The sequence below is a fragment of the Corvus kubaryi genome, unplaced genomic scaffold (assembly GCF_017639235.1).
Source record: "Corvus kubaryi isolate FWS band 111438036 unplaced genomic scaffold, C.kubaryi_AGA036_p1.0 37182, whole genome shotgun sequence".
NCBI lineage: Eukaryota > Metazoa > Chordata > Aves > Passeriformes > Corvidae > Corvus > Corvus kubaryi.
Window position 1 is genome coordinate 155868 of NW_024581050.1, and position 11025 is coordinate 166892.

General features: G+C 56.1%; 1 protein-coding gene across 1 annotated transcript in view; it reads right to left on the reverse strand.

The window, feature by feature from the left end:
• Nucleotides 1-7847: 7847 nt before the first annotated feature.
• The window catches only part of EXOC6B (exocyst complex component 6B), a 252425-nt gene continuing 249247 nt past the window's right edge, over nucleotides 7848-11025 (reverse strand). The window contains exon 15 of the mRNA XM_042021952.1: nucleotides 7848-7974. Within this exon, the coding sequence (XP_041877886.1) occupies nucleotides 7848-7974 (127 nt within the window). The remainder of the gene's footprint in view (nucleotides 7975-11025) is intronic.

Consider the following 11025-nt stretch of genomic DNA (forward strand, 5'->3'; position numbering starts at 1 on the left):
CGGGGAACCTCAGCCAGGATCTTCCTCTCTCCAGCCCATGGGGGTGTCTGATTCCCACCAAAAGCCAATCTGGGCGACAGATCTGAGGTTCCCATGATCACTCCCTATGAAGTGAACCCCACTGCCTCAGAAAGCCCCAAAGCTGTGCCCCAGCAAGGAAAAATCCCGGCTTCACGCGGGCTTGGGAATGCTGAGGGAGGAGCAGCCATTCCTTGGCAGAGGCTCCATCCCTCCGAGTGGGCAATATTAAGGATATTCACCCAAAAGTCAATTTTCCCCTTTTCTGTGGGTTCCTCCTGGTCTGAATCACGATCCTGTGGAGAAGGGAAGAGCCAGAGGCAGGGAAAGAGGGAAGACCTGTCCCAACAGGACAGCCTGGAGGCTGCTGCCCGTCCTTCATCGGACGGACGGGAACAGGAACGCGCCTGGAGATCCAGTCACACCCCGGGCCCTGCCCTGGAAAACCCATGGCTTGGGCTTGGAAGAGCCTGGTGGGGCCGAGGGAAAGGTCAGAGCCGAGGAGTTGAGGAGGATTTGAGGAGGAGAGGAGCCAAACGGGGTTTTGGCACAGGGAAACATTCCCAGAGGAGCAGACGGTGGTGGTGGGATGGGGATGGAGCACCCCGAGCTCTGCACAGCCCGAGGCCAAAGAGAGGGAAAAGAGAAGTCCCGGCTCTCCCCAGGACCTCGCAGCAGCTGCCTGGCCCCTCGGGATGGAGGACAAACAGGACCACGCTCCTCCCGTGGCAGCAACAAGTGCCCGGGGCCGCCAGGGGAGGAGAAACGAGGTGCCACCACTTGGCCGAGACCCGCGAGGGAGCGGAGGAGCGGCTCGGAGCCCCTCGGAGCTGGAGCCGACATCTGCAGCCGGTGGCTAATGAATACAAACGAGCGCCCCGTGCCCCGCCGGGGGGTCTTTAACACTTCACACGTCCCGGTGACAGTGAGCGATGGTCCCCGCAGGCAGCTCCGCGTCCCGGGGCAGCGCCTCCGTCCCGGGAGATGAATGAGCGCCCGGCAGACGCGGCACCGCCGTCATTTGTCATTCCTGAACCTTTCGGGGAGCAAATCCCATTTGGCCGCCACCAGCGCGGGCTCGGAACCTGCGCTGGGCCCCGCTGGGTCAGGGAGGGGCGGCGGTGATGGATGCCTTCTCCCGGCTAATCGCATCCAGGGCCGGGCAGATATGGATGGGCTCCCGCCTTTGATCCATGGCGCTCGGGAGCGCTCATCCAATTAGTGGCCCACGGAATGCAATTAGCGCGGCTGGAGGCACGTGGGGCGCGGGATGGAGGGGCTCTCCGGCAGGAATGCGGCCCATTCCCACCTGGGATGCACCGGGAAACGCTGGGGACGGCAGGAGGAGAAGTCCTGTTTATCCCGAGCAGTCCCATCCTGATTTTGCCCCCACCACCCTCACCTTCGGTGCCACCCGGCTGGACCATCCTCACCCTCTCCCGGCATTCCCGTGAGCCAGTTTCCCATCCCGGATCCGGCTGCTCCACCTCCCGTGCCCGCATTTCTCACCCTGCACCTCATGGATCCCCTCCAGCCTCCCCGCCTTATCTCCCTCCTTATCACAAGCCGCGCTATCTCCGATCTGCTCCTCTCCCTTCTCACATTTATCTGCTCCCACAGCCTCCTTCACCTGCGCTCTGCGGGCAAGTGGTGACAGCTGGCCCTTATCAGCTTCCTGCTGCCACCTTTCCCTCAGACTCCTCACTCCTGGGAACTTCGGTGCTCCCGCTCCAGCATCCACCTGCCCCCTCCTTCCCGGCTCCCGGGGCTGGCAGTTCATTGCAGGAGTTTTTGGAGCCGTGGCAAAAGAAATCATGGAATCACAGAATGAAGTCCATCCCGTCCCACCCCATCCATGGGCAGGGACACCTCCCACCATCCCAGGTGGATCCAAGCCCCAGTGTCCAGCCTGGCCTTGGGCACTGCCAGGGATCCAGGGGCAGCCCCAGCTGCTCTGGCAATTCCAGCCCAGCCAGGAATTCCTTCCGAAGATCCCACCTGATCCATGGGACACGATGGGAAAGCGACCCCACGGGCATCTCCTGGTCCCAAACCTTCTCCTGCCCCGTTCCTGGGGCTCCCGGGAGGAGGCAAATCCCATGGAGTCAGACTCACCCGACAGCTCTGCCTCCCTGCAGCCTCAGCCGATCCCATCAGGAAGGAGGTGAGGAGGTGAACCGAGGTGAGGGCAAGAAGGGACAGAGACAGCAGGAAACGAACGCTCGGGAGCAGCTGCTGGAAAATGTTTGTCTCACCTGGCTCGGAGAAAATCAGGAGGAAAGAGAAAGCTCCCTGCTTGGGGCGGCTTGTGGGGTGCTTGGGGTGTCCTGGGCAGGGCCAGGAGCTGGACTGGGTGGTCCCTGTCCAACCAGGATATTCCGTGATTCTGTGATTTGATGAAAACCGGGCTGGCAACGCATCCCGGGGCGGGAATGACGGCTCGGTGCCGGGCTGGGGGTGTCCCGAGGACACGAGGGGGGACAGCGCTGGTGGCCGAGCCGGACGAGGGACCTCGGGGAGCCACAGGGCCCTGGGGAGGTTTGACCCCGCTCCGGGCACCGATTTAGGGCCTGGCCACACCCAGGGTGACATCGGGGCCACTGCAGCATCCCAAATCCCTGCCCCAAAAGCCACCCGGTGCTGCACTCCCTGATCCGGGAAGGTCTAAGATCCACTGGTCCAGTATGATCCCAGATCCATTGATCCAGGATGATCCGAGATCCACTGGTCCAGGATGATCCCAGATCCACTGGTCCAGGATGATCCCAGATCCATTGGTCCAGGATGATCCCAGATCCAATGGTCCAGGATGATCCCAGATCCACTGATCCAGGGCGATCCGAGATCCCTTCCCACCATCTCCCACCAGGCTCCCACGGCACCGGCCACATCCCACCCCACTGCAGGACATCTCCATCTCCCACCTGGAGCACACCCGGAGCATCCAGGTTGCTCCTGGCACGGCCCAGCTCCCAAAATCCACCCGGAGAAGGGGATGGGGTAACACACAGCTCCTTAACCCAGGCACTGGGGGGTTTCCTGGAATTTTAGGTCCTCCCTGGAGCTGCTGTGGAGGAGATGGAATTTTCCCTTTGCTCCATGGTGGCCATTACCAGGAAACACCAGGAATATCCTGGTTAAATCCGGTGGGGTCCCCACCCTCCTCCTTCCCTCTCTTGTGGGGAAAGGCCCCTGGAGAGGTGGAGTCACCAACAGCTCCAGGGAATGTTTTCCTTCCCACTGCTCCAAATCAACACCTGGGAATCCCTGCCCCAGCATCTGCCAGAAACCAGAAGGGATAAACAGCTTAAAAATGGGATTTAGAGAAACTCGTGGAGTACAATCCAGGATTCTTTGCTATCCCAGCCCACGGGTATTCCCTAAATCCTTCATCCTCCACAAAACCCACATCATCTGCCTGAGCCCTTCCATGGAACATCCCCATCGCCCTTCCCAGGGGGGGCAGGACCCCCAAATTCCCCCCATCCCGGTGTTCCCAGCAGCTCCAGGATCCTGGAATGGTTTGGGTGGGAAGGGACCTTAAATCCCACCCCATCCATGGGCAGGGACACCTCCCACCATCCCAGCTGGATCCAAGCCCCAATGTCCAGCCTGGCCTTGGACATTCCCAGGGATCCAGGGGCAGCCCCAGCTGCTCTGGCAATTCCAGCCCAGCCCCTCCCCACCCTCCCAGGGAGGAATTTTTTGATAGAAACCAATTAAAATCCCCCCAAATTTGGTCAAAACTTGGCTTCCGCTCAGGGCAATGAGGGAGGGTGGGATCCAACGCCCATCCAGGGATTTTCTTCCCCTCGGATCCCCCACAAATCCGGCTGTGTCCAGCAGCCAGGTGTCCAAAGGAGATGTCGGATTTTATCACTGATGGGATTTAGGGGTCGGGTTTTTTCACAGGGATGCACAGAGCCGCGGGAGGCATTAATGAAACAGTTAAATGCTGTATTTGTTTAATTGGAATTACACCAGGATAAATGTCCAACATGCTAATTTCTAACAGAACAGAACCTGTAAACCATGCAGTCCTTTCTCCGACCATTCCAGCTCTTTTTCCTCTCGGAATCAGTAGCTCTGCTAGTGAGTTTTAAGGAAAAAAAAACCAACAAAATTCCCTTTAAAGTTAAACCTAATTGCTAAATTTCCCCCTTATTGTGCAACGACTTGTGCAAAAAAAGCTGTTTTCACCACCTCAGTTCCCAAAATCAGGTCCTTCCGCCCCAAAATGAATGGGAAAAGGCAACCCCGGCAGCCGGTGGACAGGAAGGGACGGGATGGGACGTGGGATGGGATATGGGATGGGAGTGTGGGGGGTTTTCCTGGCAAAACAAAATCCGAGGGATGAGCCAAGGCAGGGAGCAGCTGGGCACTGTCAGGGTTCCAGAATGAGCTGCCCATGGAATTTTTGGGGAGCTGCAGGTGGGGATGGATCCCAGCTCTGGGAAAAGCTTCCCAAACCCAGCCCTGGGGGCAAGAGAGGGGCTGGAGATTGGAGCAGCAGCTTTGGGGTGAAGCAAAGCCCCCCCTGAGCTCCCCCCCCTCCATCCCGGTGCTTTTGGGGTGAATCCCGGCCAATCCCGGTGCGCTGGGGTCGCTTCCCTCCGACCCACAGCGTTCCCAGTGCATCCTGCACCACTGGGGATGGGATTTATGGGAGTTGTGCTCCCTGGGAGCTGCCAGCAGTGGGATAAACACGGAATCGTGCTGGGGGGGATACGAGGGCTCTCCAGACCCCATGGAATTGTAGGAAAACCGGGACAGAGATCCCAAAAGCCCCAGGGGTGAGACACAAATCCAACCGGAGCATGGGACGGTGTTCGGATGCTCCAAACCCTTCCATGATCCACAAAAGCACCAAACCCGACCCAGAAGTAACGGGAAAAACCCGATGGAGGCAGGGAACACCCAAGGGGGAGGAATCTCCGCCTGGGATTTGGATTCCGGTTGGAATTTGATCCCAAAACTTCAGCACGAGGGATGTGAGAGCAGCAGTGGCCCTGGCTCCGCCCCAGCACCTTCCAAGGAATTTGGGGCCACCATGACCCTTCCCACAGTCCTGCCCAAAATTCCACCTTCCCCAATTTGGGAGAAAACAACCCCAAACCAGCACCATCCCAACTCCTGCCATCCCCATCTGAGCGGGAGTTGGGATTGGATCTGGAACAAAGTGCAAAAATCACTGGGAGCATCCGGCTCCAGTCTCAGGAATACCCAAAAATCCCAGGAAAACTCCTCCTTCCCTACAGAAAGGGCTCCTACAGAACACCCTACGGATGGCTTGGGCTGCGCATTCCCACTCTGGACACCTCATACAGGGTTATTCCCAACTCCTGGAATGCCTGAAGATGATGAAGAAGGAAAGAAGCTTCTCGGGAAGCCAAATTTGTCTTTTTTTTTTTTTTTTTTTGGTGTTAATATGATTTTTCTTCCCACTGGAAGCTGGAAAATATTTGCTGGACCCTGGAAAAACGACGGGATAATCCAATTTTCTTTAAAAAAAAAAACAACCCAGCCCCACTAAGGAATGTTCAGTGGATGTGGAGCGAGGTGTTAGAGCAGCGTTATTTATTTTGGGGAGTTGGAAATCTCGGATTCGGGTCCTGCCCCTGTTTCCCACATCCCCCCCCTTTTTAAATTCCCAGCGGCGACTTTTCCCTCCTAAGCACTTCCATCCGTGTCGGAGGACACCCATCATTAGGAACAGACTGGGAGGGGGTTTGGGATGTCTTCCAGGGGCTTTTTGGGCAATCTGTTTAAAAGATTCGTTTTATTTGGACGGGATGGAGCCGCATCTCTCCGAACAAAAAGTTAATTGGGACCAGAGTCCCAAAATCCCATTTTTCATCCCGGGCTCTGACTTGCGGTTCCGGCTCTTGACCTCCCGAGATCAGGAACTCCCTGAAGCTCTCCCTTGGCTGGATTTGACTTTCCCAGCAGCAAATCCCGAGCGCCAGGAGCCGGTTTGGGGGATCCCGATCCTGGCCTCTCCAAGAAGAGCCTGAAGGAGCGAGGAAACCCTTCCCAGGTCGCTGCTCTTGGGATTACAGCTCAGGGAGATGGGAAGGGGAGCCCAGCGTGGATTTGGGAAGGGTGGGAGCTGCCTGGAGCACCTGAAATGAGGCCTTGCCTCGGCTCTGTGGAGGATTTTATTGGGAATACCTCATGGAGTGAAAAGTGGAATTTCAGGATGGCAGCACAAAATCCCTTCCCTGTGTCCCGGGGTTTCTGCTCCTTCTCCCTTCATCCCACTCCCGGAATTCCCATCCCTTGTCCCTCTGGGTCATGTCCAGAGGTGTCTCCAAAGCCGATCCTTTTCTGGCCACACTGACTCCAACCTTCCTTCACCTGCTGCTGTTCCCTTCATTCCTCTTCCACATCCCTCAAAGAGGAGCTCACAAGGGATTCACCTCCCGTCCCCCTCCAAAACCAAAGGAATTTTACATTTTCCCTCTTATTAATGAAAAGAATCCCTTGGTCCCTGCAGCTGGAGATGGCCGGCACGGGCCAAGGGCTCCAGGGGGTCATTCCCAACCGCGTTCCTGTTTAATTTTGGGATGGAGCCACACGAACCTTCTCCAAATGGAAACCAAGGAACAAGGAGGGAAGGGCAAACCTCATTCCCTCGGTGCATCCAGAGGGTCGGGAATGGGCACAGGAGCAGCACTTCCAGGGCTGCGACAACCACCGGGGAGATCAGAATTCCCCTCAAGGGTTTGGGAATGTGGCTGGATAATGCCGGGAATTAGAGCCAGACGGGTTAACGAGATGAGGAGGGCGAAAATCCCCCTCTGGAACCTGAATCCTGGGATTAAATCCCGGTGGTGGCGTTTCCCTCCTCCCCAAAACTGCCTGGTTTGAGCAGAGGATCTCTGGGCATCTTCGGGACAGTGGGAATTTTGTCCACAGGCACTTTGGAGCAGCGCTGCTCCCTGGGGAATCTCCCACTGCCTCCAGGAGATTCCCACCGGCCCAGCTCCAACCAGGGCGACCGAGAGAAGATTTCCCCACGGAACCATCAGGAGGAGAGGGAAAATGGGACACCAGCATGGAAAAGAGAGGAAAAAAATCCCCTCCTGGACACCAGGAGACCTCAGTGTGCCCTCCCCCCATTCCCGCTCCTCCATCCATGGATGTGTCCAGCAGCATCCCAGCCCCGGAGCGGTGCCACAGGACACATTCCCAGTTTATCCTTTTGGCTCTCCCTTCCCAAATCTGATCAAGGAGGCAGCTCCAAACCCTTCTCCATGATCCCAACCCCCTGGCAGGTCCCGGAGTGGAGCTCAGGGGTGGTTATGGACACACAGGAAAGGGTCATGATTCCAGGGATTTGCAGCCTAACACGGAAATCAGCCCATGGAGCGGGAAAAGAGGAGAAAAAACCCTGGGAAATCCCTTTTTCCTACCTAAATCCAAACCACAGGACACACTCAGGGTGACCCCCTTCCCCCTGCCCAGGAGAAGAACCCAAACCCATGGCTCTTCCCAGATTCTTGTGTTTTCCAAGGGAATAAATTAACAGAAGGAAGGCGGGACGATCCCTTCAATTTGGCTTCGACAAAAAAAAAAAACAACCCCAGTCTGGGTGTGGACTTCTCTCCCAGGCTCCAAGAATTCCCATCACTCTCTAAACCCCTGAAAATAGGAGTTGATCCAGGAGACTCCTGCCACCACCTCTTTTCCTGGGACCGTTCCACCGGGAGCGTTTTGCCGTCAGGGGGAGGCTCCGCCGAGACTTTCCGGGTGAATAAAAAAATACAAATCTGCTCTCGGAGCGAGATTCCCGAGGGCCAGGCTGCGGGAAGGGGATCCCGAGTCCCTCAGGAGTGGTGGCTGTTGATGAGGCCGCGCAGCTGCTTGGCCACGGTGTCGATCAACTTCTGCTTGTCCCGCTCGTTTTTCCGGAATTGGGCGAAAACGTTGTTTTTCCTGCTGGTGTCCCGCATCCTGCACGGAGCACAGAGAGGTTATGGAGCAGGGATTGGGGGTGTCCAGCGCTCAGAGAGGAGGATGTGGAATTTCAAGGATCTACACCAATTTTTGGGGCGTTTTTCAGGCTTCGAACCCCTCCGATCCCAATCGACGCCGCTTTGGGGTCTCTCCCTAATTCCCAAATGCAGGAAATCCTAAATCCTCCCCCTTCCAAGCAGGGATTTCTCCGTCCCCATGTCACCTTCTGCAGCGGTGATGGAATTTGAGGAGGAAATTTAAAAATCAGCCCGGAATCCACAGAATTACGGGGTTTTGTTGAAAAAGGTGCCTCGCGCGCACGAGACGCAGCTGGGAAGGTCTGGAGTTGTGAATTTTAAACATTACAAAATATTCCCGGGAATCTGGGCATGTTTGGGTTGGAAGGGACCTTAAATCCCATCCATTTCCAGCCCCGTGCCGTGGGCAGGGACACCGTCTGCCATCTCGTTTTTCCCAACAAATACAATATATAAATCATATCCATAGAGATCATTTCCATTAAATGGAACACGGGATAATTTCCATCCCGGGAAGGAACCCAGCTGTTTGGAAGGAGGTCTCCATAAATCCAGAGCCCAGCAGAGCAGGAGGTGGGAGGGGACCCCACATGCAAAGCTGGCAGAGGGGGGTTTCATGCACTCCTGCATTCCCAGATCCGTATTTTGGGGGGGAAGAGGGCTTGGGATATGCTCCAAGGGTGCTGGGAAGGGAAAAAATCCCACCAGGATCAACCTTCTCGCAGCTCCTGAAGGCACAACCTCCCAAAATCCAACCTGCAGGGGCTCAGCTCTCCCAAATGATCCCAGTTTGTAAACGACTTTCCGGGTAAATCAGATCTGGCAGAGGCTGAGGGCTTTGGATGCATCCCATAATCCCAGGTTTTGGCTTTGGGGACCTAAATGAAGCTTTGAAGTGCCAGGGACACGGCGCTGATAATCCCTGGGAAGCTGGCACTGGACCATCCCGAGGCTCTGGAGTCAACTGAGCACAACCCAAACCTCTGCAAACTTATTGGACACCATCAAAAATTCCAAGCTTTTCCAGGCTCCAGCCCTCCTAGAAAGAGCCACGGGGAATCTGAAATGTTCCCAAAAAACACCCAGCTCGGAACTGGAATCTGGGATAACAACTTCATCCCAAAGGGGAATTGACTGGAGTTACCAGTGCCCAGAGACTCGGGATCTCCCAACAGGAACAGGAGAGCTTGGAGCACTTCCAGCCACCAAAATTGGGATTTTTTTTGGTTTTCCCTATTTTTCAGCTGGAGCAGGTTGGCAGCTGCTCCTCCAGGAGAACCAGGGAGCGACTGTGCCAATGGGAAGTGGAGTTTGGAGTCGCCCAGGTCTTGCTATCATGGATTTTGGGATAAACAGCTCCAAACAGCTCCAGGAGATCTCCAAGCCCTTCCCCAGGAGAGCTGGGAGCTCTCCCAGTTTCCAGAGGGACATCAGAGGTGCTGGAAGTCACCCTGTACCTTTGGAAAGCTCTTCCTGTCCCTCTCCAGCCCTTCCACACACCGGGAATTTAGAGCAGAACCTCCCCTGCCCTAAGAGCTTTTCCATCTCCCATCCCGTGGGACCTGCTCGGGTCCATGGAATGTTTCGGGAGCAAGGCACATTCCATGCAAGAAAACCTTGGGATGTGTTTGGATGATTGGGGAAGAGCTGGATGGATAAACCTCCGGATCAGGATGGCAAGGGATTGCAGCTGGAGCCCTGATCCCACAAAAAACCCGCAGAGTTTTTTGTGGGATCAGGGCTCCAGCTGCAATCCCTGGTGAAGTCTGGAAGCATCTGGGAGCTGCTGGCACCTCCAGACACATCATGAAGGTGCAAGAACTCAGCTGTTAATTATTCTTCATTAATTAAGTTGCCTACAGGACTCAAAATCCTGCAGGATTCGGGTTGGGCTGTGCAGCTCCCCAGTTTCATTTCTCCGAGCAGAGCCTTGGGATAACTGGGAACACCATTAACAAACCCACAGAGGTAAAGTCTGGGAAGGACGGGAGCTGCTGGGATCTCCAGACGCCACGTGAAGGTGCAAGCGCTGAGCTATTAAATATTATTAATTAATCAAGTTGCCTCCAGGACTCAAAATCCTGCAGGATTCGGGTTGGGCTGTGCAGATCCACAGGTTTTTTTTTTCCCTGAGCAGAGCCTCGGGATAACTGGGAGCACCACAGAGGTAAGGCCTGGTAAAGTCTGGGAGCATCTGGAATCTCCAGACACCACGTGAAGGTGGAAGCTATTAAATACCATCCACGAATTCAGCTACAGGACAGAAAATCCTGCAGGATTCGGGTTGGGCTGCGCAGCTCCCCGGTTTCACTTCTCCGAGCGCAGCCTTGGGATAAGCGAGGGCTTGGAAGCCGGTCCCAGGATTAGGAGTGAAAGGAAGGGAAAGGAGAGCTCGGCACTGTCCCCACCCCTGTCAACAAACACCACCTCGGAGAGAGCCGAGCTTTGTTTCAATTAATCCGGGAGGGGAAAAAAGCAGCGGGGTAAAAGCTCCTCTTTTAGCTCTAATTAGTGCATTTGGGAGGATCGGGTTCCGCAGGGCCCCGCTCCAGAGGCACTTTGCCTTTCCAGCGTTTCGGGCTCCATTGAAACCAGACAATCGAGGCCCTGCGAGGTGAGGGTGAAAGCCCGAGCGAGCACATACTTACACCCGGGATATCCTGGGAGAGAGGGGTGATAAGGGAGAGAGATAAGGAGGAGAACAGGTTACAGACCGAAGCGGCCCCGGCGGAATTCCCGGCGGGATGGGAGCGCTGGAGGCAGCGGATGTGCTGCCTGGGGTGAGGAGCCTCGGGAGAGCTCGTGGGGGGTGGGCAGAGACCCCTCAGAGGGGCTGGGATGAGGGCAGAGCCTCCGGAGCGCGTGGATGGAGCCACGGGGATGCGGGATGTGCCAGAGCCAGCCCAGGGATTGCCTCCGGAAATCCGTGGAGATTGTCCTGCAGATTCCTTCTCACACGGACTTGGAGGGACAGGAGGCAGGGAATGGCTTCCCAGTGGGAAAGGGGAGC